A 27666-nucleotide genomic window follows, 5' to 3' on the forward strand; every position below is an offset into this window, starting at 1 on the left:
GGAAAAATGAGCCTTTTTGAATAAAACCCAATCATTTCTATTGCCTTGCAGAAATTTTTCCTTCCTGTGTCCCTTCTGCCGTAGAAGCCATGCATGGCTAGTGAAGCAGAAGAGAGAGAAGGGATGGGTGTGGGTTGAAGGGAAGGAGACCAGTGGCAGTGGTGGAAGTTAATGTGCGAGTGACTGCGCTGTAGGGCTTGCTCTGCCGCGCTCGGACCAGCCGACGCGCGTGCGGGGCTGGCTGTTCAGCAGTGTTATTTAACTGCTCGTGTCATACACATCCGTCCACACATAACACAGAGCTGTAGTAGTGGTTTTGATGAGGAGAAACCACAGACCTGCAGAAGACTATTTCTGTCCTGTGGAGACTGTGTACTTGGGGAGAAAAACAGGGTTGCTTTGTAACGCGTACAGATATTGGACATCTTGTAACAAGCCTTCCCACTGCATTGCACCTAGAGACATCACATTCCTCCTACACGATGATTCCTTGCTCAGTCAGTTCTTATTGTGCCTACACAAATCCATTACTTGCAGATGTCACATGCATTTTCCAGGAGCTCAGAGCAACTTGTGACACCACATACTTATGTATCAGATGTTTGCAGCTTGTTTATGTCATCCTTTCCGTTGAGAAGTGGAGTGATTCCCCTTGCCTACTCATCTACCAGAAGAGTCTTCAGCTCCTAAAACCCATTCCAGATTCTTTTTTTCCCTCCTTCTCCCCAGGAAACCAAGAAGAAAACCAAATGTAATGGTGTACAGATAATATTTTAAAATTGACTAAGATAAAAATATGACCTGTTGCTGTTACGATTTTGCTAGGAATTTACAAAACATACCATCTCATTGTAAGTCCAGTGTTACTCTCTTCCCTGCTGGGGGCTAGGTTTCACCACCTTACTGTAGGCAAAGTGTCTCTCATTCTGCAAGTAATTTCTCTGTTTTCAGCAGAAATATCTCAGCAAGGGGGGCTCAACATGTCTTCAGCAGTGGTGATACGACATCGTAAGCCCCCGTCTACGAATGAGAGCTTGTTAATATTATTGTCCAGGCAGGCAAGCCTGACCAATTGAAGGACTATGCTTTGTATAGTACCAACTGAAGACAAGAAAATTTGGTCTAAGAGATCAGTCTTTCTGGTGTAGACCCTTTCTTCTGCCTAGGAATTCTAACTTGAGCTAAGGAAAGCGATGTCATTCTGGGACACATGTGTTTCACCTGCTGCAGTACCACAGAAGTTTTGGGAGCATCACTCTGAAGTCCAGCCTGTGCATATGAAATTTCCAGAGTCAGGCTTCTGTAGGAGTCTCTCCTTGGCTTCAGTAAGCCGTGTCCTTTACTGTTAGTTGTGACCGCCAGTGAGGATGACCTTCGTCATCTATGCTAGCAACTGGAGAAGTCATACTGTGCTGCCTATTAATAGATCAGGTATCATCAGAAAGTTTAATTAGAACAAGGTGGCTTGGCACCTTGCTACTTTTTCAGCCAGGAGCCAAATACCAGTGTGATTGCTGCTAAAGGCTGACACGCAGAGAAAGTCCAGTGCAACCCTGAGTTGGCTGTAAATTTTGTTTTGCAACCTTCTGTAAAAAGGAGTGAAGTTTAGTAAGAAGGCTAAGAAGATTCACTTTTTATTTTGGAAGTCTGGAAAAGGAACACTTTGAAATATTCTTCTTTCTGTGTCAAAAGCCTCTAATCAGAATAGTGCTTTTCCAGAAAAATGTACTGGTGTCCCATGCCCTGGCCTAATATCTCATGGAATCATGGAATGGTTTGGGTTGGAAGGGATCTAGATCATAAAGATCTTAAAGATCATCTAGCTCCAACCTCTCTACCATAAGCAGGGATACTTGTTGCTCAAAGCCTCATCCAACCTGGCCCTGAACACTTCAAGGGAAGGGAAGTGTTCCCTTTTCCTGAACTGTCACACACGTGCTTGGGAAGGGACAGTACTAGGGCTGTAAAAACTACAATAATCCTGCCGTTAATGATCACAGGTGTTCTTCAGAGGTCACTGGTGAACTTCAGAGTGTTTTGAGACTTTCAGAAGTGGAAAGCCTGTTTATCATCATAATGATGCTTGTATGCATCATTATAAAACTACTCATAGGTATCACGGTCATGTTTTATACCATTGATTTATTACTAACTGTTGCATGCCAAAATACTCTCCATGCTGTGCAAAGCAAAGAGGCTGGTACATTCCCTGTCTTAAAGAACTAGGAGTTTAGAAAACATCATTAAGTGTTGAGCTACAAATTATCGCAGCATTGCACCGAACAAGGAAAGTAATTCCTGAGACCTTGCTGGGAAACACTGTACAGCTGCAAAGCACAGATATAGGTGTAATTCTAAGTGCTGAATGCCTAGTGCTGAGTTAAAAATGGCCTGCTTAAGAATGATGGGGGTTTTATTACTTCTCTCGTAAGTGGATTTAAGGCTTTGAATCTTAAGATCAAAGGCAAAGGAAACTCCTTGGAATTGCACTGTTAATCTCCAATCAATTTTAAAGAGGATCCTGACTTCTTTTCCCTCTCTTTCCCTCTTTTCAGACCTCTAGCCAGACCGAACTGGAGAACTGGATCACAGCAATCCATTCAGCTTGTGCAACCGCAGTGGCAAGGCAGCATCACAAAGAGGACACCGTCAAGCTCCTGAAAACAGAGATAAAAAAGCTGGAGCAGAAGATTGATATGGATGAAAAGATGAAGAAAATGGGTGAAATGCAGCTGTCCTCAGTAACAGACTCGAAGAAGAAGAAGACCATACTGGATCAAGTAATCTCACTTACTTATGTGAAATAAGCCCTTAGCAAATATTTAAGGCCTTCTTCAGATTAGCAATACCTCTGTCTGCTCCCACCACACCATGTGTGCGTGCGGACAGAGCTCCCCAGGGCAGGTGAGATGTGTGTTAGCGGGAGAGCTGTGCTGGCTACCCTGGTTGCACCGTTCCTCCAAACAACATACACTAAGGTACAGCATGGGCTGTCTTCTCCTGACCTCCACACAAGGGATTTGGCTAGCCGCTTGGAGGCTGAATGAGGGCTTTAGGGGAGCGAAGAGGCTACCAGGCCACGGCAGCAGGATGCCTTAGTGAAGAGCTGGTCATTGACCAACAAATGCTGCGGTTGCAGTTGTCTTAAGAGTGCAAGAGGCTGGTTCTTCTGCTGGCAGATGGAGTGAAGAAGCCATCCCTGGTTTCTGCTTGTTGTGACGGGTCTGCCTTGACCTCACGGCTGCAGCCCTGGCTGCCCTTTGGGACCGCTCCTTTTGACTTCAAGTGGACAATGTAGTTGCATTTAAGAAGCAGAGAGCCTAGAGCAGATGTCTCTCCCTCTGCTGCAGCGGCATCTTATTTTAGGAAACTAACATATGGCTCCTGCTTCATTAGTTTGTAGCTCTTAACCACGGCTGCCAAACATGCCTGTAATACAAACCATAAGGAGCGGCGAGGCCCTAATGCACTAAGCTAAAGAGATTTTGTACCCCCTGGAAACCTGTGAGAAGTGGGGAGAGAGGGGAGAGATGCTCGCATCTGTTGATAGGGCTCTACTCAAAGGCTGTCAATCACAGTGAGAGGACAGAGCAGTCTCTCTCTTTATGTAACTGAGCTTTTCTAAACACTTTGAAACTGTTTCCTATCAGCAATTTGAATTATTTAAATAAGTCCTTACATAGGCTGATTATAGTGCTCTTCCGCTGATAAGATTAATTATCCCCAGTGTACTACACTTTTTCAAGTATGGTGAGCTCTGTTGATGCTTACAGCAATGCTGCTGCTGTGGCTGCTGATCTGGGGCGCTCAGTATGTGGAATTTGGTGGGCTGTGGTCTTCTTGTTTCTCAGATGCTCTTGATGCATGAAAGAAGCCTCTTAAGGGACTGCTCAGAAGAGAATCCTGGAACACAAAGAAAATTAAAAATGGAATTTTAATCCTATTAATTAGCGTTGTATCAAAGGAGCGGTTGTCTCAGGAGAAGACTTCTGCTATGAACATAAAAAAAAGTTGTTTTCTATCTAATGAAAACTGTTTTATTATCTGTATCCTTTTCTGGGTTTGGGAGAGTAGGAAAGAGTGGGAAAGAAGGGGGATCAAAGTTTCTTGAATGAGATCAGCATTGGTGAAAGAGGTGCATTACTGGGAACAGTAGAATTTTCTCAAGGTACTTACCACTCTGTTCTTCCTCCTCTCCCCTTTTCCTCTCGTGTGTCTCACTCTTGAATCTTTGCTGTACACAGATCTTCGTTTGGGAACAAAATCTTGAACAGTTCCAGATGGACCTATTTCGGTACCGCTGTTACTTGGCTAGTCTCCAAGGAGGGGAGCTCCCAAACCCTAAAAGACTGCTTGCTTTTGCCAGCCGTCCAACAAAAGTTGCGATGGGCCGTCTTGGAATCTTTTCAGTCTCGTCGTTTCATGCACTGGTAAGTTTGAACAGAGGCCAGGGGTCATCTTTGCCAACCTGCAAATGGGTTCAGGTGTTCAATGCAGAGATCAGGTTGACAAACAGCAGTCTGTGTCTGGAGGTGAGCCCTTGCCTTAGCGTGCAGAGTATTCTGCTTCCTGAAAGGGGTGTGTGCCCTGGGTATAGATTAAAAAGCAGACGCTTGCAAGCCATGCCCTTATGGAAGTGGAAGAATCACGTTTCTCCTAAACACGTGATTTTGAATTTCCAGATCTGCACTATAAACATGCTTTCTACAAACAGATCTTCCTGCTACAAGAGCAGACTCATCTGTAATGTCCGTGCACATGCACTTGATCCAAAAGTCCAATGAAATCAACGGGGGTCTTTCCGAGGCCCTCAGCACGTGTTGGCTTAGACCTTCTCGGTCTTCTTGGGCATGGTTTGCCCTCTACCATATGGATGAATCTACTGGCCAATTAATCTAATTTCCGGTCTCCAGCGATCAACACCTGATGCTTCGCAAGGGAGGGGAAATGTTCTTCTCTTCTACTTATTATGGTGTAGCAAATAATGTTTAAAATGGTTGTTGAAATGTAAATAATGCAACAACCCAGCTCTTAAAAATACAGGGAAATATATTGCAAAGTGGTGGGGTTTTGATGAATTTAAATCAAGTTCCTGTAGTTTCGGCTTGGACTCCTGGAGCTTCACAGAAATAGCTGAGCTCCACTGTTGTCTTGTAGATGTCAGCTGTACCCTTCAATTGAATCCAGAGCTGTAATTCAGTCAGGGGCGTTTTTATTCTTTTATATATGAAAAGATTAGCGTCATCATTCTGATAATTGCTGGTGGATTTATATTTTTTTTTAAGTGGCGGGCTGTAATTTGCATTTATGCTTATTTTTTTGCATCTAGCAAAGCACCGAGTGTTAGCCTGAAAAACAGTCTGCCTCTTCATGCTGGTGTCTCTTGAGAGCCAAGTGAAAAAAAAAAATGTTTTGAATATGTTGTGCTGGAAAAGACACGTGCTTTCTTCTCCTTTAAGCAAACTCTCGTGTCCTCCTTTGCCCTCAATAGCGTGGAGACGGTGCAGTGAGTCTCAGACTCGAGCTGGGTGCTGCATGGTGATAGTGTGGCATCCCTAGCTCTCCTGAAGTTGTTCCTCAGTGCATCAGTCAGAGGATGTGCTGAGTCTCCCTGGTGTCTCTGCACAAACGTCCCAGGTACAGCTAAGAAACGTCTCACAAGTCCAGGCTGTGGAAATAAAGACGTTTAAATTCTCCTTTTCCTTGATTTCTCCACATCTCCCAAGGAGAATCACCATTACTCATCCAGAGGCAGTTCCCCGGGTACACAAGCCAGCCTTCTGTTCCTCCTGTCTTTATACGGGCTTTTGTATCTGCTGCACCCAAACAACCAGTTTCACAGCTCTGTAGCTTGGGGCATAACTCAGAGATTTGGGTGTTCCCGCTGGGGTTGCCAAACGACAGTCACATTTTGCTAGTTTCGGCTGTGGGAATCCAGTACAAAGGTGTTTCAGGAAGTGTACAGCCAAGTTGGCAGGGTGGGTCTGTCTGTCTGTCTGTCTGTCTCGCTTCACCTTGCACTCCCATTCATACCTGCAGTCTCTCCTACCACTCCCTTTTTTGCAGGAGGGGAGCTGGCTCTCTTGAGGCCACCTCCACATGGGAAATCTGCTTAAACTTTGGTCTAAACACTTCACCTCTGACTAATATCGCACTAATTTCTACCAGAGTTTCCTCATTTGGGAAGCTCTCTCCAAATCTTTGGTCTCACTACAGGCAAATACCTTTTCCCTCCAAAGGGGTTGCCACAGGACATTTGTCAAGTACCCAAGCAGTTAGCACTGCTCTAATCAAAAGAGTCATTTCAGCTCACTTTTTTCTTCTTGTGCTTTGCTCACTCCTTCAAATGTTGCTATCTTTAAGGAAGTGCAGGTTTGAAATTCCTTGACCTATTTGCAGGCCTTTATCTGGCCTTGTAGCAGCTCTGAGTCAGTTCCAGGATGCACAGAGTGCTTCCACAGGAAAGAGCAAAAAGCACTGGGCTTTTCGGAAGCAGCAGATAAGTTTGGAAATCTCGGGTTTTATGTGTCCAGCTTTAAAACCTTGTTAGGAAAAAAACAAACAACAAGCCCTTCACTGATGCTAAGGTTTTCCTCTGTGATGATTTGGCTGCTTCAAAATATCTCAGATTAAATGCCAAAAAATGGGGAGGGGGCTGCTGTCCATTTTAATTTTTGATGTTTGACATTGGGAGAAGTGAGTTAAATTGCAATGAGAAGGAAGCAACCTGGCAGTATCACCACTGTTGCTGTTGTGAGCATGCCGTTTTTTTCTTTTTCTTTTTAACCAGATTCCACTGTTTGTTAGATTATGTAAACCATGGTGTGGTGGGATGCTGTGACTTTTGATTTTAAAACCATGTGGCGTTGACAGGTGGCGGCTCGCACAGGGGAGTCTGGAGTGAGGAGAAGGACACAGGCCATGTCCAGATCTGCCAGTAAACGGAGAAGCAGGTTTTCTTCTCTTTGGGGGCTGGATACTACCTCAAAGAAAAAGCAAGGCAGGCCAAGCATTAATCAGGTAAGTGGATGGAAGTTTGTGATATTATTTTCAAGGCTTATTTGTTGGCGTGCAAAATGCAGCTCATGCAAAGAGTCACTTGCACCAAGCACTTAACACATCCAACCTCAACCTTGCCTGTTTAATCTTTCATGGCGTATAGTCATCTCATTCCACATCCTCTTCAAAAATTAGTGCCTGTAATTATAGATAAGTACACAGCAGCTCCTATCAAACAAGGTTTGGCATTCTCACCTTCTGTAGCTGAATTAGTTGCATTTCTACTGTTGTTGCATTTCTGCCGCTTCTGCTTTTGCTGGAGGTGCTTTTCCTAAACTGAGGAGTAACAAAGCAGCAGCGTAAAACAGGTACAGCTCTGGAAGGAATTAAAAAAGGCAGACTTGTTTGTTTCTTTAAAGTAAAATTATGAGTTTGTAGAATACTTGAAAGGTAGCCGAATTTGGGGAAAGCTTCCTAAAGTAAGAAAAAACTTTGCATTTAGAAGGGACAGTCCCTGTTTTGCTTCAGATTTTTAAAAAAGCAAAAGTTGAAATGTTTGTACCCAGTCACTGCCCAGATCTTTCTTTAGAAAACGTGTTTCAGTGTGGTAGGAAGGTGCGTCCTTGTTATTCTTTCCAAACATCCCTAATTATAGCTTTCAGTTTTTGAAAGCCATACCTCATCTAATTGCAGGAAATGTAGGCTTTGCTTTTCTTTCTCTTCTTTCACTTTTTGAGGGGAGAAAGGCTTGGGACACGTGTTGTTTTGTGCCCTGTGATTTCTTCTTCCTTCTGTTAAAGCAGCAGTGGGTGTTTGTTTTGTTTAGCAGAGGATGAGTGCTGCAAAATTGTTTAGCTTGTTTTTAGTGAGACATTAAAAGTTCACCTAATATTTAACAGTAGCTGAACAAAAGCTCAGGGTTTTGCTGGGAAACAGCAGATGTCTCCATGAGTGTGTTCCCAATTCATTGCACTGGTGCTGCAGTGTCCCTGTTGCTTTGTACTTATTTTCCCCAAATAAAGGGCAATTGCTTGTCCTGAGCTAGGATCCTGCCCATGCTGTGTCTTCAAACTCACCTTTTTTTTTTTCCTTCCAGTGGGGATAAATGCATTCTTCACACTTCTTCTCCCTGCCCCCACCCCTACCCCCCTCACTCAGAGCCGTGAAAAGGGATTTTGTTCCAGGTTAAAGAGAAGTCACACTGGAGAGAGTGAAAGAAAAAGCAAACTTTTCAAAAAGTAGCAGAATAACTAAACATAATGCCTGAACACATTTCCCCTCCTTGAGTTTGCCAACTTGAAGCATTAAACTATAAATCCGTAAAGGGCAGTGACCTCCTCCCATCCTGGTCGGTCCCTGCTTCGTTTTAGGTACAGAATAGTTAACAGCCAAACCCAGCAACTTGATCATAAAGCTCTGCTGATGTGGAGCTATAAAAGTTAACTTTTCAGTTTTAATTATAAGCTTCTGCTGCAGTAACAACCCTGTTTGCCCATCTGATGCAGTCTTGTGCTGATTTGGGGTGGATCCTGTAAATATTCCCATTCCTACTGCACGGAGTCCTGTTGATTTTGGCTCTGGCTCGTGCTGGGTTACCAGCTCTTATTTCATTAGAGAAGGGTTATGCTGACTTGCGGTACTTGAACGTTTGCTAAGTACTTTTTGAAAGCTGTTTTATTACAAAAACAGCCAGAAGCGGAGCCCGTCTTCTGACTTCTCAGCCTTAGCAGAGGGGGAGAAGCATTCATTTCCTCCACTTCACAGGTGGGGAAACTGAGCACAAAAGGAAATAAAGTTTGTCCAGCTCCACCAGTAAGCAGAACTGGTCTCTAATCTTTGAGCATGGTGCCCCATCACCAGTTTGTCATTTGCCCTTCCTTCCCTTGTAACAGGCTGATAATTTTCCTTTTCTGTGTTCTGAGATTAATGTTTCTATTTTTCAGTTTGATTTCCATGCTAGATGTTAAATACACTGTTCTCCCCTTAGTGTGTGCTGCAGACGGCGCGGAGGCATGTTCATGTTTTAAAGCAGAGTCACTCTGTTATTCCTCAGGTGTTTGGTGAAGGAGTTGATTCAGTAAAGAAATCTCTCGAAGGAATCTTTGATGATACAGTCCCAGATGGCAAGGTAAAACACCAGCTCTCCAGCTGCCCCTTTCCCCCACATTTGCAGCCAGCCTAAATACAGTGTTGACTCTGGGACGTGAGAGGGGATGTGGAGCCCCTGGGAGAGGAGAAGACCCTCTGTGCACTGTAGGGCTTGGGTTTGAACTGGTTGCCCACGGTCAAAAGGGCTTGCTGTGTGTGGCATCCTAAGTGCAGCTGGAGGTGCCAGACCCAGAGGGGTGTTAGCACTGCACACCGCTGCCCACAGGAGGACCTGGACACTGCTGGTTCTGGAAGATGTGATGGCCATATGGGGTTTTCATAATTGAGAGTTGGCACAACTATGAAGCACAGGGCTTTCTGTGTTTTGTTCCCATGCGCTTCTGTGAGCTTCTGCGTTTGCAGCAACAATTACAACTGCTTTCTCTGTCCCCAGAGAAAGTCAGCTATAAAACAGCATTAAGGCAGTGCTAAGAGGCACATTCTTCATGTAGCGCATATGGGTTTAGCTGCAGGAGCCCACTTGCAGCAAATAGGCATTCTGCAGCTCCATCACTTCCTGGGGATTTATAGCTTGGAGTGCAACTCGGATGTATAAAAGACAGTAAATTCAAAATAAATGCTAAGATTTGCTATTTCGAGGTATAGGAACTATGGCATCTACAACTGTTTTCTTGGCCTTGGGTTGGTTTATTCAGAAGTTTTATTCAGAAGTTTTAATTTTGAATCTCTTTTTATCACTTTTTTTTTTTTTTTGGTGCATTCCTAGCATTCCCAGCATTCCCAGTAGCCATAGGTTGAAATCCCAGGAAAAGTGCATTGCACCAGAGTAACTGTGTGGGTGGCATGGGAAAGCACACTTTATACTGCTCAGGTAAAACTGCAAAGTTTCCTGTCCGGACAAGCCTTCAATCTGGGCTTACGAATAAAACATCTTCTCTCTAAGAGGGCTTTCTGATACAGCATATATATGTTCCTCACACTTGTTATTGTTGAAGAGGGAGATTGCGTTTGGCTGGTGGAGTCATAATGGATTTTGTCTATTTAGAGGGAAAAAGAAGTGGCACTGAGCAGTGTCCACCAGCACAATCCCGACTGTGATATTTGGGTTCACGAGTATTTCACGCCGTCTTGGTTCTGCCTGCCCAACAACCAGCCTGCTCTGACAGTCATCCGTCCCGGGGACACCACGCGAGACGTGCTGGAAATGATTTGCAAGGTAAAGGCTGCGAGCGTGCCCTGGAGCCAGGTGAAGTGTCTACAACCCCCAGCCCTTTCAGTTGAACCTCGTAGTGAGTTTCTCATATGCCAGTGCTCAGACTGCACTGGGCTGGGCCATCAGTTGTATGTTAGAAGAGAAACGTGAATTACACTGAACTTTTCGTGCAAGCACTACGCAAGAAAAATTCCTTCAGCTGGAGCTAAACTTTGCATGGGTGTAGGGAGGGGAAGGCAGACTAGTTTTTGCCTTTTCCACTCTCGTGCCTTTGCATGAACTTCTGAAGTGCCTTCACACCCTGCCTCTGCTGCCACCTCTCACATACCCACCCACGCACTCCCCCTCTACTGAAGACCAAGCTGAAGACCAGCCCTTCTCCTTTCCCCTCTGCCCCCCAACATCCTGACCCCCAGCCCTCTTCCTTTCACTCTCCTGTCCTCACCCCACCACCCTGCTTCCCCCACCTCTCCCAAGCCCTCCCACGGCCCCTTCCCTCCTCCGCCAGGCGGGCGGGCTGATCTCACCCGTTCCCAGGTGCCAGGTCCTCCTGTTTCCCAGGTGCCATTCCTCCCTCCTTCCCCCTGCCGCTTCCCCCTCTCCGGCTGGCGCGGGGGAGGAGAAAACAGCAGCACCAGGAGTAGGAGAAGGTGCCCGTGTGTTTGCTGTCTACATTGCGGAGTCAGGCTCGCCTCGTGTAGGTGGCAGGAGGGAAGGGAGAGGAAAGCTTTTATCTGCACCGGGGGGGAGAGTGGGAGAAAAGCCACCTGGATTTCTTTTCAAGATGAGGCATCGGAGACATTTGGCCATTAAAGAGAGTTACATCTCAGCAGAGAAGTTGAAAGCTTTGACAAATTAAATACAAGCTTTCAGTTCTGGCAGCAACATAATGTATGTTTTCCGCTAACCAGCTGACTGCAAGCTAGACCCAACTCGTGTCACGTGCCGTTCTGAAAAGTGAGTCCTCTTTTGTACAATAACAACAGCAGAAGAAAGAAAACATTTATTACTATTAAGAGCTTAACTTTGGGGACTTTTAGAACATGTTGCATGTGCTTCCAAAGAGAGGGAAGGTGAGAAAAAGGCATTTGTTTGCAATAATTATACAGTGTGGTCGTCTCTCTGCCAGGTGCACTATTAAAGAGTGCTGCAGCTTGTGAAAGCTCTTCATTGTGTTCAGGAAAAGATGACATTTTTGGAGAGAGACATAATAGGGAAGCTGGATGACACATTATTAGTAATGATTTATTTTTAGGATTTATATTTTCCGTTGGGTAAAGGTGATTAACTCACTGGGCCAAATCCTTAGCTGGGGTAAATTGGTGTAGCTCCACCGGTTCCAGTAGGTACCTGCTGAGAATCTGGTCTCTTACTGCGTGTTTGATTGTTGTGGGTGGTGGTGTATGAGGAGAAGGGGAGGTGGGCGAGTGTTTGTTTTTTGAAGAGCTATTATCTGTTTCTTTCCTTTCTGTAAGAGTTTTCAGTCTGGAAAACACTGATGGATGCCTTCTTTTTCTGTAGCATTTAATAATCAATCTCTTTCTTCTGTCTCTTGCATTCAGCTCATTTTTTCCCCTTTAATATCTGATCCACATCATTTCACATCAGTTTGCCATCTGCCATCTGAGAACCAGTCAAGTTCTGGTATAGTAAACGTTTCAAGATCTACATTTCATATAAACCTCTTCATGTTTGTAGATGTGGTTAAATCTGTCTGTGCTATTAAACTGAGCCTGATTATTCTGTTGGAGAACATTAAGTGCACTCAAGTCATTGTAGAAAATGTGTTCTTATACTAACGTTGCTGCTTGTTATTATCTAGCGAGTTAGGTTTTGGAGGCTGCTTTGTGACACTTTTATGATTCAAGATTGGTGGGAGGAGAGTTTAAAGCATATTTTAAAATGGTTTCTCGAAGATTTCTCCTAAGATTTAACTAATAACATCACTTGGAAGTCAGGAAAAGTCAGCGTATATGCATTAAATTGTTTCCTATGGATAATACTGATCAGTGTGAACGTGTGTGTGTGTATTACTAACGTTTGCATAACGGTACGTCTTAAAATTGAGCAGAAACACACACGCTGTATATGGATTTAGGCAGAGGCAGTATGGAGAGAATAACACCAAAAATCAAGCACAGAAGACTACCTGGCATTTAGTCTTTTGACTGAACTGGATAAAAAGCAAGAAGCAAAAAAGGTTCTGGTTTTCTCACAATTTGCATTTTTCAACTAGACCTGCGTGAGGGGCAAGATGCAGATTTCCCTTAGATCTCTGGGTGTGTGCTCAACATCTCTGAGAAGTTACTTGAGCCTCACGCTCTGTGGGCTTGCTTTGATTTTGTGCTGGTGTTTTCCTCCTGAAAAAGCCTGGGCCACACAAGTGCGAGGCCTGAGTAACATGGTGGGATGGCTAGCGTGTTTCCATGATGCTGTCATTTCAGCCCTAATGAAGGTCTCCCCTACCAAGCTGAAAGAAAATGCCTCTCCTTCTCTTTAACTAGAAGGGAGCCAAAATGGGTGAACAGTTGGGCTTGTGTGCCGACCCGCTGTGCCACGTGGAGCCCGTTGAATCGGATCACACTCCAGGCTGTAAATTCTTCTTCAAGAGCACGTTGGTTAAGCTGTCGGGTTGTGCTTTAAATTGGGTTAGCTGCTTAATTTAGCCCAGACATAGCTAGAGTTATTAGGAGAGAAATAAATAAACCGAGAAGCTTATTTGGACTGCTAAAGGGTATTTTGGGTGGTCTCGAAAGGATATTAATACCATTAAAGCTGCACTGTTTCTGCTCCCACCTTCCCGCATATGGATGCAGCTAGACCAGCAGCAACAAAAAAAAAGAAAAATGTTAATGTGTGGATTTTAGGGCAGAGTGGCCATGTCTACTTTAAGAGAGCCTTCTCCTTTCACTTCAGTAGAAAACCATGCCCCTATTTGAAACAGTTTCATGTAAAATTTCGAAGTAGACAAAGCCTTTCTGCATCTATACAAATGTTAATTAACTAAATGGTGTGCTGCTTCATCGAAGCTTTAATGATGATGACTCTCATTGCCTGTCTTGGAGGGGATTACAATGTAGTGGATGAATGGCATCTACCCTGCTGATGGCGTTTCTTGGAAGAAATAAATGGCTCAAAATATATGTGAATTTTTTCCATCGGCCTCTTTAGACGATATGGCATAGTTGGTGGCTTCAGTGCAGCATTGGTCATCTTGTGTTTGGCTCCCTCCTACTCTCTAAAATGGCCAGCACATACAATTTTCTCCTAGGCAAATCTCCCTGCAAAGACCGGTGTGAAAACAGATGTCTCAGTGGCCATCTCCATGCCTGATGGGGTGCCCCATATCAAAGTGGGCAGAAGCCCTGTCATTGACCACTGGGATGGCAGATCAAGCTGCCGCCTGTGGGGAAGGATGCTCTTTTGAGATGCTATCGGGGCGCAGGCTGCTGAGCAGGTTGTGATCATGCCTGAGTGCACCCTCTCCCTGCCCAAGGTGGCTCTGAACTGGTGGCTGTGTTGCTGAGGGGTGTCGGGGTGTCCTCGACCCTGCAGGGAGCCCGGGGTGGCTGAGCATGGGCAACCTGCCCCACCAGTGCAGCTAGGGTAGCTCCTGGCCTGCACCCAGCGGCTGGAGGCTCCAGACTGGGTCAATTCATCTCCCTCTGCCACAGGTGGTGATTTCTGCTGGCCTGGGGCAGGCTGGAAAGCATCCCTTTGGGTCTCCTCTGCAAGGGGAGAACGTATTTGTGTACCTGGCTGCAGACAGGGGCTCTCTCCCAACCCTGGGCTTTAGTCGATGACAGCACAGGTCTGGCAGACCGGCGTTTGCCCAGCAGCCATGCCTGATGCTTCATGAAATGCAGGACACATACGAGAGCTTCGGTGCAGGAGACCACGGGAGGATACACCGTGGTGGCAGGAGGAGGCTGCCAGGTCGCTTGTCTCCCTTTTCTGCTCGTAGGGTTTTTTCCACTTGGAATTTTTTCCCCACTGGCTTTGCTGTAAATGGCTCAAGCGTTTTCTGGACTTTCATGGATTAGGTGAACCCAGCCTGCTCTAGGTGAACCTGCTTTGGCAGGGGGGTTGGACTAGATGATCTCCGAAGGTCCCTTCCAACCCCTACCATTCTGTGGTTCTCCCTCTGGCCACGGGTTGTGAAGTCTATGGGTTTATGTCTCCTCTGTATGTTTGTGTTTAATTAGTGTGCAAGGTGCTCTTTAGTTTGTGTCTAGGCATAGTAAACTAATCTGACCAGAAACTAATCTGGGAACTACTATGCATCATTTCTGAACAATTAAAACCAATTCTGCTCCTCTGTAATTTCTGGGGTGTTTGTATGTGTGTGCACGTAAGAGAAAAAACTAGTGAAAACAATCAGTGAACAATGAGCAAAGCATGCAAAATGCTTTTCAGAAAAGAAAAGGCGGGGAGAGGGTGAAGATCTCCTACATTCAGCTCTTTTTATGTTGGCCTTTGATAGATATCACATTCCTTATTTAATTAACTAAGTATTTGTCCGGATTACGCAGGTTATCCCATTTCAGATACTCAATTTCATATATGAATAATTTGGTCTTTGAATTGGGCATATTTGAACGTAGCATTACGTAGACTGCAGCAATAGATCTGCCTTTTTTTTTCTTTTTTTCTTCTTATTGGTAGCTCTTTTTTGTTCATGAGCTAATCTAGACTTTCAAAAACGTTCACTGTTCTCTGAGCATTTGCTGAAGGGTTTGCTAGGTCAGTGTGTGATCTTTTCCACAGGTCACTCGGGTGTATATTACTCATCATCTGTGCTGTGTGATCAGTCAGCTGAGTCCCGATGTATCATCATCTTGGCTTGAACTGGATAAGCGAGGCTTTAAAAAACATAATAAATAAGCAATACTGATGCTCTTGCATGAATTTTCAGATGAGCCATTGTTTTTAGTAGAATCTAGGAAACTTTGGTAATTTGCTCGTATAAAATGAAAAGGCCAATGTATAAAAGCATATAATAGTGGGATTTCAAAAGTGACAATGAGGAGAATTTACGTCCTGTATTTGTGAATCACTTTGGGGTTTTTCATTAGCTTTAGTCAATAGTTTATGAACTTTGAAAGTAACTTCTGAATGACATCCTTTGTGTTTATCATAATTCTAATGTGTTTTGATTACACACTGCGTTAACCTCTGCTTAAATCAAGCTTATTAATCATGCTGAGAAAAGGTCATTAACATCTCCCAGACCAAATGCCATATCCTCAGCTAATTATAACTAATTCATTAAAATGGTGTGACCTGTTTCCACTGGGATGTAATCCAGTATGCAACTCTTGGCTTCTTTTAGCCTTATAAAGCCAGTGTATCCTGAGCTGATTTAAGTTTAGAGGACATACAGATATTTTTTTTTTTTAATATTAACCTTGCTTGAAATTTGCTACATCATGCTAACTCACTAAATGATGAAGATGCTAAAAAGCCCAAAACAAACAGAAAAAACCCTTTCCTGTTACATTTTTCTCTGTTAGCAGAACATTTATTTTCCTCCTTGCGATTTTTAATGCTCTTTGTATACAAAGGTATTACGGTCTGAGCCCTGTAATAGTGTCTGCTTATTTCTGCAATAGCACGGGATGGAGCAGAACTGCCAGATAAGCACGACCAAAGAGGCTGCTTAGAGCTCTAGCATTGCCTTTGACATCCCGGTCAGTGGTTAAATGAACACTTATTCCTGTGGAAGAGGGGGAGGTTCAGGTTTTTTGTTCAGGTTAGGAGATCACGGGCCTCTTGTGGAAGACGATGCTGGGGCATTTTTATTCCTATGAGTGTCAGGCCGTTCTCTAAGTATAGGTGATGTGAGCCATTGCTTTGCTTTTCTAAAGCCTCTTCTCCGTTTCTTGCAGACTCACCAGCTGGATCACTCTGCTCACTACCTGCGTCTTAAATTCCTGATTGAAAACCAGATGCAATTTTATGTACCAAAGCCAGAAGAGGATATCTATGAACTGGTAATGTTACCTAGTGAGCAAATTTAAATGACACTTGGTAGGACACTATTAATTAGTGTTTATCTGATATATGTAACATGCAGAGTTATGCTTTTCAGCTTGCAATTATAGTGCTTTGCAGACCATAGCAAATTGGCCTACAGTAAAGTAATCTCTCCAAACATTTCATCTTGAGGAGAGAGTTGGTGTTTAGCGAATGGTGTTTGTACATGCATGTGTCTGTGGGAAGAGAGGGAGGAGGAACAGCCACAGGTAACGTGTGAAAGTCGCTGTAACATACATTTAAGCTTAACTTCTCTCAAGGTTGCCTTTTGCTGTTGTTTGTATATTCATTGGTAGTTTTAAAGACATAATGTTGAAGCCTGAGTATTTCTTGTTCAGATCATTTTGCCTGATTTTTAAAGAGGGGGAAATGCACAAGTAGTTGTTTTTTTTCGGTTCATTTGTTTGGTTGTTTGGTTTTTTTTTGTCTAAATGGGAAGGTAAACATTGAGGTTAAAAAGCTCTGGAGTTATATGTGAGAATATACTTTCCTAATTGCTTCAGCTGGATGCGTTCATATCATTCATCTCAAAAGCATACTTCAAAGGAATTTTGAAATGAGAGATTAAAAAAAAAAAGACCAAACAGAATTAGTGTCATGCTTTAACTCTATGATTTTACACATGCAGGCTGCAAAGCTTTTTAAAGTCCTTTTCATTGGTGGGTGTTTTATTTATAAAAAGTAAAACTTCGCAGTAAAACTTTGCCAGTTATGGATGCTTTTGTTCATTTAGTAAAGAAGTTCTGTGGTTCGCCATTAACACTGTCAAGAAAAGAGTGCGAAAGTATTAGTTGAGTGCTAAGACTGGGAAGTGAGTTAGAGTTGGGAAAAACTGAAACTCAGAGGAGACAGATTTTAGCTTTCATTGCCTGGAAGGACTTTGGTGACTTTATGCTTCTTTTTTTAATTTCCCTTCCTCTTTTTAAAACCCTTGCTGCAACCCAGCTGAGATTTTTGTAAATGTCATTTGACTCTTTTTCAGGCTCTGAATAATATGTTCCTATATTTGAAAACTGCATTTTAAAAATATTGCTAGCATGGTGTCCTTATTTAGTTTTATATTTTATTTTACTATATACAGTCATTTAAATGGGTATAAAACTGTTTTGTAGTATCTGTTATTTGCAATTAAACAGATGTGCAAGTGCTGATATAAGCAGGAGATAAAATTATATTTTTATTAAAGAAAAACTTTACTACTCTTCCTTTTTTTAAAGAAATGGTTTAAATACTTCAGTCCAAACACTGATGCCACGTAATTACAAAATGTTAATTATTGTGAATTGCTTTTTCACACACTCCTACTAGCATGTAAACAATGTTTACCTGTGGGCTCTCATTCACCTGTGGGTATGATTTTTTCCCAAAGACAAAAGGATGGTTTGTTACTTAAGTGCTAGCCTGTTCTATGGAAAAAACAGCTTCAAACCTTGGCTGAGCCAGCAGGTTCCAGAGTGTCAAGGCTGTCTTAAAAGGAGTAAGTCAGGGCTGACTCCCAAAGATGTCAGCAAAGAGCCTCTAAATATTTGGTCCAGGTGACTTTGTCTGGAAAAGCAGATTTCCCTGCCTCCGGTGGGGTGACAGGCCCTTTGTTGGGAGCTCGGGGCAGGACCCTGGTACAATAGTGAGCCACACAAGACAGGAGAACATAAGTGATTTAAAAGCACAAAATGTGTGAGTGGTGGTGGAGAGGTGTAGCCCTGCTGAGGTGTTGGCTTGGCTCCTGAAAGGCAGAGTGAATTGCTCCTACATGTGTAGGCTTCTGGGTTATTACCTAGGTGTGAATTCGTACTGGTCTCCCAGGAAGGATGTTAATGACCATTTCAAAGACTTGGGGGGCTTTTCTCATTACAAATAAACAAATGTGTTAAAGGTGAAATTTCATAGTAAGAAAGAGATGCATATCAAATCTGATAGTCTTATAACAATTAAGAAATGCATTTAAGAAACAAAATCCCTCTTTGTCATTTTATTACTATTGAATCATTGAATTCCTGCAATGTCTTAATCGAAATAATATAAAAACATTAAATGGTGACTACCCATAAAAAAGAAAAACAGGAATAGAAACTCTGTTTCTGTGCACTCAAAATGGTATTGACCAGGTGAAATAGATGTATCCTTGCTCTTATGTTGGCAGCAATAAAACACTGCTTCCTCCTCTTTAACTGTGTGCTAACAGTAAAGCATAGTGACACTACTAATACATCTCACACACGTGGAGAAAAACTGTTCAATAAATAATGACCACAGTCCATTTCTTCTGCCTGTAATTAAAAAAAACCAATCTGTTCAAAAAGATTACAATTGATGTGTCCTCCCACAGTAACATATTTTTGTGGGTTTTTTTTTTTTCTATTCAGCTGTACAAAGAAATAGAAATCTGTCAGAAAATTACACAGCACATTCAAATAGAGAAGTCTGATGCATCCTCTGATATTTATGGTGAGTTTCTCTCCTTGATTTGTTTTTTTCTTTTCTACCAAGGTCAGTTCTAGCGTGTGCGGGTTCTTGCTTGCTATTCACTGATGTACCTGAAAGGCCTGTTGAACACACTAAGAAAAGCACATCTGATTCTTGTGCCATCCACAGAAAGCTCTCTCCCCTGCCCTGAAGCAGGACGGTTTTATTTGTAGTGCACTAAACGCTGTGTTTCCCGGTGCTTGAGCTGCAGGATGTGCAGCTCTTTGATGAGAGCTACGGTGGCAGAAAGGACAAATGTTTTCTTGTTCTTGGAGTTTCTCAGAACACCACCTACAGAGGTTGTGCAGCTGAGCACCAGCGGAAAACAGCATCCTTTGCCAGCTGTCACATCTTACATGAATGCCAGCACCCTGGCATTCACGGGGACCCTGCAGTGGGGCTTGGGAGTGGGCTGCCACTGTGCCTTGCCACTGCTAGCAGCCTCTCCCATTCCTCACCCCTTCCACCAAGCGTGAGGGCAGGGATGCAGCCAGGAGCATCACTGTGAGTGGGAGGCATCTCGAGGTCTGCGGCCGGGCAGCTGTCCAGGAGAGGCTGTTTGGCCCCTCTCTCCACCTGCTGTGGACACACAGGGCAGGTCCCTGTCTCGCCCCGACGTTCCTGAGGCTGCAGAAGCCTGGCCCCAGAGCATGCCCAACCCTCGAGGATGCCCCGTGGGCAGAGCCAGAATCTGACACAGGTCTGTGTATAAAACATAAAACAGAGGAAGTCCTCCTTATGTAATTTCAGCAAAATCCCTGCTCTTTACCTGGGGGTGGTCGTATTTCTTAGCTTTCAAGTATTTTAAGGGACGTTTAGATGCAGTGCTAAGTGACACAGGTCTGTGTATAAAACATAAAACAGAAGAAGTCCTCCCTATGTAATTTCAGCAAAATCCCTAATCTTTACCTGGGGGTGGTCGTATTTCTTAGCTTTCAAGTATTTCAAGGTACAGACCTCCAGCCTGGTGAGTTTGCTCTTAGAAGTCCTCCCTATGTAATTTCAGCAAAATCCCTAATCTTTACCTGGGGGTGGTCGTATTTCTTAGCTTTCAAGTATTTCAAGGTACAGACCTCCAGCCTGGTGAGTTTGCTCTTTGGTCTGGCAATTATAGTTCTGTAGTGTATTTTAAAGCTATTTGTGCAACGTACCCTGCAGGAAACCAATCTGCATCTTTTTGCTGTTTATCTAAATATTCTGTTTTAATGATTAGAATAATTCTGAATCCCCAAACTGCTTAATATACGGCTGCAGTCCATTTGAATATTGAGCTCTGCTACAAAGCAGTGGCACTGACTGCAGTTTGAATATTGAAGGCCTAAGAGAGAAATCCAAACCAGCCCAGCGATGGCCCCAGGTTCGCTAATTATGCTGTTCCTGAAAGCACTGCAAGAGTTAGGGGTATCATGGCAGTTCCTGTTTATTTCTTTTTCTTCTCTTGTTTAAAGTGATAGACGGGAAAGGCCGTAAAAAGCATGGTCGTGTCCTGTGAAATGAGATCAGCTCTTTGAGACACAGGATATGTCTGTTCAGGGGCTCCAACCGAGACACGGGATGTGTCTGTTCAGGGGCTCCAACCCTGTAGGGAGTGAATGCTAAATGCACCCCAAAAAAGCTGACTTTGCTCTCGCTGAAAGGAAATGGCAAAACTTGCTTTGACTCTAAAAGGCAGCAGAATTTCTGCATGTATCTCATAGAAACAGTATTATGTGTTTGTACAGTGTCAAATGTGTGCTGAAATAGGTGGGGAGCAGAGGTGAAGTGTGCTGCCTTGGTGCTGGGGAAGGCTAGGGTTCCTCCTGAGATCCTTTCCCATCCTGTATGTTAGGTACATTTGGGTTTTTAGTTCTTTCAGTCTCTTCACAGAATTAGCATTGCCAATATTTTTTACAATCCAGAGAGAAACCTACAGTGCATTCACGCGCTACAGCAACACGAAGATCAGAGCTTTAAAATTTTGATGTAGAATCTCTTCAACGGGGTTGCTTAAGGGTTCCTGCTACTGGTTTTGTTTGGAAAAAAACCCCTAAATCGATAACAGGACTGCACAGTCTCCAAGCACCTAAGCACCTGCGTGAGTCTTTGTGTGAGCAGGGCTGCCTCTGAGATTGGTTCTCAGTCGGGGGGAAGCACTGGAGGCTCAGCCCCACACAGGCACTTCAACAAGTGCTGGGGAACAGGGTCAGGAGCCAGTCCTGACACTGAATGCCTAGAACCCTGAGCGGCTTTTTATCCTGATGATTACTTGTTTGTTGGTTGGTTGGGCTTTTTTTCTGTGCAGCTCTGTTCAAGCCTTGTATTTCTTGCCCATTTTAAAAACATATGTCCAAATTCCCTGTGCCTTGCTTCCTCCAGAAGAACTGGAGAAGTCTTCATTTTGAAAATGGATGAGATTATGAAAATCATTAGTGACATTACCTGTTGCTGTTGCTAGTATTCCAGCCATAGCAATAATAATATCTGTAAATCACCTTGAATTTTCAAGATAATTCACAAGCAGCTATTAATTAATCCCAACAATGCAGACTTAGTGCTGTTATCTCCATTGAACAGATGTGGTATCAAAGATAGGGAGGTGAAACGCTTTCAACTTGAGGGTGCAATTAGGCCAGTTCGGCTCACTAGCCTGACAGAAAGGTATAATGTAATAAAAGGAATGAATAGCTGTTTTCTGGCTTTACAAGCTGTTCTGGGCCAGCTGAGAGATCCTGGTGCTGGGGAGGGGGCAGAGCCTAGCAGGCCTTTGGAGCAGCTTCACCATCGTGCCTGAGCACACCATGAACTCAAGTGATGTAAAGAGGTCGGAGCAGAGTGTTTCAGGGAAAACTCACCTGGGAACATTTCCTAGTGCTTCTACTCCCACCAGTGTACCTGAGGCAAGAGGCACTCCTGGAGGGTCTGGCCAGTGTGTCAGACCTTGCCACTGTTAGATCTGTCAACGTGATGCTGTTGCTGATGCCTGGGCACATACGTTCTTGCCTCTTTCACTGGTACCAGACCCTTTGCAAAGGTTGCGTGGGCAGTAGTCAGGGCGCACCAGCAGTAAGGACCTATTGCTTCCAGCTGCTGTGTGTACCAGGAACATACTAACATTTTGGTTAGCAACTGTCTATCTCAGGGGGCCGAGGTAATTTTCCGGAGGTGGATTTGTTCAGGTATTGTGCTGCTTCGCTGAGGCCGTGCGCGTTCATAGATGCAGACTTTTGTTCTCCTGTCATCAAAACATTGCAGTGAAGAAAAGGCTCTGTCTGGGTCACCACCCATCTCTTCACACCTGTGTTTCGGAGTCCGTGCACAGCTTGATAATAATCTTTTTGGCAGTGATGCCAGCTTATGCAATCGCTGTCGCTTCCACCCACTCCTGCCCTTCCTCTCATGCGATGCTAGTACACGTGCTAGTGTGGAGCACCTGCAGAATTCAGCCAGATAGAAACTGGATGTACATTCATATATATACATGTTTATGCATATAGGCAAGTACATATATACATGTATATCTATCTACACACACACGATTGAATTATTTCCCATCTGGATGAGTTCCCTGCTCTGCTTTACTGCATGGCAGTGAAAGGACTGGCACCAGCACTGCAGTGGGACAGAAATGCTGCTTCAAATTGTTTACTGGACCCAGCCACATCACAACTGTGGAAATAAAGCAGTTAATCCGCACTCGGGGTATGGTCACATACCCTGTCTGCATAGAGGTTAAATATATTTGTGAGATGAACATTTCAAGGCTGTTGCCAATTGCCCATCTCTCATATCTTAAAGGTGATGACAACACATGTAATTGCGCCTTACACCTGCTCCCCTCTGGATTATTTTTTTTTTTAATGAAAGCTGAATTAAGAAGCAGCTACACTTCACCTTAGCCCTGGCAGAATGGAGGAGGCAGAGGTCTTCGCATGGAGGGGAATGGGAGTTTAGGACGGCTTGGGCATGCCAATCTCTTCACAGCCAGCCACAGCGAGAACTTGAGATGCAACTCAGCCTTGTTTTAACTGTGTGGTAGTTGGCTGCAAAACAGGATTTCAGTTGAAAAAGGGTGATGGTATTAGTAACTGATAATTTGTGCTGACTTAAACTGCAGTCTTGGGCATGCTCCACTGTGCTTCTGATTAAGGGTTTTCCAGGTTGGGTTTGCAGTGATGACAGCCAATAGCTACTACTTTTTTACAGCTGCTCTTTTGTTTAGACAAGAGTTTTTCTCTTTGCCAAAGTTGGTGTGTTGAGTGAGCTTCACAAATTTAATCTTATTTAGGCTGAGGAGCATGCATACAGATTCCAAGTAGCTCAGTAAGTCATGAAGGGCCATATGCTCCTCACTTCTAGGCTGCCACATTCTTCCCCCTCCTTTCTTTTTTTTTAAATGATGGATGAAAAAATAACTTCTCATCCATAAGCACTAACTTGAGGGGAGTCCTAAAGTCAGAACAGGCTCCCAGCACATCTGCTTCCTCTTGGCTGGTGGCTAATTCCATGTCAAACAAGCGTCTCACCCCAGAGGCTTGCAAATGTTTTTCTAGATCGAAAAAGAGAGAGCAAATGGTTGCCTACACCCATTTAGGGAGTAATGAAGTTTCAGAAAAGCAAATGTTCTGCTTTAGATAGTCCTCAACAGTAAATAAACAAACCGTATTTAACTAACCACATCGTATTTCCTTTACACATTGTTATCTTACACAGTGTCAAACACAAATGGCAAGAAAATCACCAAAACCAAACATAGTGGTACCATTTGCACTGTTTAGATTAAGGCTGTGCCAGTACTTCCATTATAAGGCTGTTCTTCAGGTCTGTAACGTAGCTATGAAATGTGTGCTGAGCTGGGGCTTGGCAAATAACAGGTTATGCTAGAAGCAGCTGAGAAATGAAAGGGGAAAAGGGAAAGTGGTATTTTTACAAACGTGTCCAGTCTACGAATTTCAAAAAGTAAAAGCTGGCATTCTGCTTTAGCAGGAGCTGTTATGCCTTGTCTGAGTTCAGGCTGGCATGTCAGCCATAGCTCTCCATTTCCTGGCTTTTGTCAGTTTGGGTCACAAGCCACAGCTCTGTGCAGCTTTTGTCTGCAAACAGCAAAACTTCTTGAAGAGCCTTTTTGTGGCCAGAGAATCGGAAGTCTGTTCCAAAGTTTTGCAGCTGTGCTATCCTCAAGTAAAGCTGTAGATGATTTATAAATAAACTCAGAAATTCAGTTCAGGTCTTTGTTAAAGCTACTTTCATTATTTTTTTAAATTTCCCTTTATGTTTGTACAGGTTTATGAGAAAGGAGAAGGGGGGAATTCCTGAGTGCTCACTGCAGGGACAGCACAATCTTACCTGCAGTGTGTGTAGTTGTTAGGACATGCTGAAACTGGTTGGCTTTTTCTAACCGTCTCACTGGGTATCCCTCTAGGTTTCTCTCTGTCCTCTGTGGAAGAAGAAGGGATTCGTCGGCTCTATGTGAACGGCGTCAAAGAGACAGGCCTAGCTTTCAAGAAAGGTAAAAGGCTTTTAAAAGTGCTTGTGTTTTTGTTTGTTTAATCCTGGTATAGACCATGAGCTTGCTGGGATGGGAGCTTTATGAACACACCAAAGCAGGGTCCCAGTCCAAAAGAGATCATGTTCTTTTGGGGAGAACCTAAGGTACTGAATACATTCAGGCTGTTCTGCTGTTGGAATCAGCTATGCTATATAGTAAACCTCTTTTAATTTTGAGTTGCTATATATGTAGCAGGGCCAGCATGTCCCTTGCAGCTAGAAAGAGAAGCAGAGGCCCTCTCAAGTCAGACCCTGCAAGATAAACAGGTACAATAGAAGTCTTCATAGTGCTCTCTGTGGCTGGGATTACTGCCTCTAGTTTTGCTTCCAGCTTTTGCAGGAAGCATGACAGTGCTTGGACCAGAAACTAGCAGAGATAACTAGGCTGCCGGGCTCGTCCCAGGGCAGAGCTGGGTACAGTTTGACTGAAGCTTACCAAAACTGAGGTCAACCCTGACACTGCCATGCCCTTGCTGTTTTTCCCATTCATTGCCCTTTCCAGTCATGGAAGTTGGGCAGCTGAAACCTAAACAGATTTTAAAATAGAATATGGGGAGCATGAAGAGTGAGAAGACTCTCATCTCTTCATAACCCATTTGACAGCAGAGTTATCAAAAACACCTTCAGAGTTTTCTTGGAGAGTGGTGATATGGTCTCATGGAGCTTATTCAGCGGTGATCTGTTGCCAAAAGCAATGGAGACTGGTGTTCCCCAGACTGCTCCAGCCCTTTGCCTTGTGCTGACTCTGGCACTCTGCTGAGCCCATTCAGATCACCGTCTTGATAGAAAGCTGCCGTGGCAGAAATGTGTGGCTGGTTTTCTGACCCACGAGCAAACGGAGTTGGCTTGTGTTGCAGCGAGGCGAGTGGCAGAAGTGGCACAGTGGAGGGACAGGGCCGCGCAGGCAGAAACTGGGAAGAAAGAAGCAAGGGGCAAGGGAGGGGGAGCGATTTTGGCTGCAGGGAGCCTGGAGTTTCACTCAGCTGTAGCCTCTAACCCTAATCCTAACTTGAGAAAACCACATAGGTGGTTCTGGAGGCTGCTGCGTATGTCTATTTAACTTGGAAAGACCATCTTTAACTTTCCTGTCCCTCCTCACCTCACCTCAGCCCTGTTTGATTCCCTGGCTGACAGGCTGGTTATTCTGCCAAAAGCCCTGAACTTTTGGGGGGCAGCTCTCTGCCAGCCTGCTCCAGGGAAATAAAACCCTGTGGGTTTCCTATGGGGAGCAAAGACAATATGATGGTGAGGGTGGGGGGGTTTCAGCAAGGCTTCCTTATTTGGCTTTTAGTTAATGTTTGAACTACAATCTAAATGAATGCATGAACACAGACTGCCTCCTGTGGGGCTGAAACGCTAAAACATGCTTTCAGTGATATGTGGCTCTTCATAATTGAGATAAAAGGCCACTTCTGTATGAACAGTATTTGGCAGGATGTTGTGACAAGAGACCCAGAGTTTGCAGAAAACAGGGAGGAAAACTCTCTCTTCCTCTCTCTTCCTCTCTCTTCTCTCTTCCTCTCTCTTCCTCTATTTACACGCATGTTTGCATTTGACTGCACTTCCTATAGGAAGTCTAACCAGATGAGATACAATACTTAACTTTCAATCTTTCCTCCAATTAGAATACTTAAATTTTATCCTATCCTTTATGATTTATCTTTTTATTGTTTCTATTGGTCTGCATTAGCTAGACCATTGTTGGAATTTGAGGTGCTTGATTGTACTGAAATAGACATGATGCTTTATCCCAAATGATTCAAAACAAGTATTACAAAGAGTAAATGAGGCCCCAGATATGATGTTTACGGTTGCAGGCATATTAATGTGCTGCTATTAGGACATGGCATCACTGAGTGGAATAAATGAAATAATGCAAAATGCTTGACTTGCCTTGTTTTGTCCTTGTTTCAAATATGATTTTATGGTCCATTTACTTAGAAGCTATTCTATCTAGTTCTTTTTATTCCCTCCGAAACTGCACGCCACACTACAGTTTCTGGGCACAATTACATGCATTTAGAAAGATCTCAGTTTTCTTAAAGAAGACTAAAGCTCTTCAGCCTCCTCCCTTCCACAGTTTTCTTGAATGCAGGTAGGTAATCTGTTTCCTGGAGGATGCAGCTGAGCTCTGCTCACAGCTCAGGCTCATGGAGTCAGGCCTTTCATCCGGGCTTTAAGGATGGCAAGACTCGTTCTTTGCGTGGTTGCCCACCCAGAGCACTGCACGGCATGAGGGCAGGTCACCCTCACCGAGCAGCTCTTTTGACCCTGTAAATTCCTGCTGTCATCCCTGTAAATGTCAGGGTGGTGACTGGAATGCCATGGAGTCCCATCGGTGGGATAGTGGCCATTGGAGGCTATGCTTTCCCACCCTCCTGGGAGGACCGCTGAGGGGAGGACCATCAGCATCACCCTCAAGGGAGACAAAAGCTGCAGCGGCAGGAGCAGCCCTGATGACTGGGGCTGTCAGCACCGGTGTGCCCCAGCGCTCTGCTGCCTGCCTGACCCTAAAGATTATTTGGGATTAAACCCTAGTCCAGCTTGGTGTTGTCAGTCGGAGAGCAGTCCCGGCTGGCTGAGGGGAAGGTCAGGTTTCCTGCGGCACCTCGGAGGGCTGCACGTTGTCTATCGGCGTTGCTGTATCGCCCCCGAAGCAAGTGGGAGTCAGCTGTTCCTTCTGCACATCCCCTTTTCCCTTGGGCGTTGGTGCTATAAATAACTCCTGAAATCAGATTGGAAAAAAAAAAAAAAAAAACATGACTAACTTACCAAGCACTAAAATTTGCCTTTTTGAAGATCTGTGTGCTGGGATGCGATTCAGACAGGGCCAGAGAGGAGGCCATCTGAAGTCTTACACCTCATGTCCTGGCTGAGGGGGAAAACTTTTCTCTCCTTCTAGGTGACCCCTTCCAAAAAAACCTTTCACTCGTATGGAAAGTTAAAAGCCATATTCCCCTGTCCTGTGTGTAGCACCTCAGAAGACTGATTCTGTCCTTCAGTATACATTTATTTATGAGCAATATGTTGCGTAGGATGGGTTGGTGTACAACGGCTGTTCCCTTGCAGAGCGACATGAAGAAAAGGGGGATATCTTGTTATTGGTACGTTGTGAGGGACTTCTGGGCACTGTGCCCTTAGGGATGGTACTAGAGTACTAGCCTGACAACAGATCTCACAAAAGTCCATCAAATTTCAATATCATTTGCAGTCATAAATGTTTATGTCTAGACATAACACTGTCTGGCGCTTCATAAACACCTGGCTGAGCTCCTTGATGTCTGTGGGTAACAGAAACGTTACTGTGCAAGTCTTACCTGTTC

At 44.1% G+C, this 27666-nt stretch overlaps 1 protein-coding gene across 1 annotated transcript in view; it reads left to right on the forward strand.

The window, feature by feature from the left end:
• Window positions 1-27666, forward strand: part of TIAM1 (T-cell lymphoma invasion and metastasis 1) — a 123753-nt gene that overhangs the window by 56900 nt on the left and 39187 nt on the right. Inside the window, exons 5-12 of the mRNA XM_014938172.1 lie at window positions 2556-2780; window positions 4245-4430; window positions 6874-7020; window positions 9053-9127; window positions 10154-10324; window positions 16210-16314; window positions 18721-18802; window positions 24219-24305. Of these exons, the coding sequence (XP_014793658.1) occupies window positions 2556-2780; window positions 4245-4430; window positions 6874-7020; window positions 9053-9127; window positions 10154-10324; window positions 16210-16314; window positions 18721-18802; window positions 24219-24305 (1078 nt within the window). The remainder of the gene's footprint in view (window positions 1-2555; window positions 2781-4244; window positions 4431-6873; window positions 7021-9052; window positions 9128-10153; window positions 10325-16209; window positions 16315-18720; window positions 18803-24218; window positions 24306-27666) is intronic.

Source organism: Calidris pugnax, unplaced genomic scaffold (genome assembly GCF_001431845.1).
Source record: "Calidris pugnax isolate Ruff unplaced genomic scaffold, ASM143184v1 scaffold25, whole genome shotgun sequence".
Lineage (NCBI taxonomy): Eukaryota > Metazoa > Chordata > Aves > Charadriiformes > Scolopacidae > Calidris > Calidris pugnax.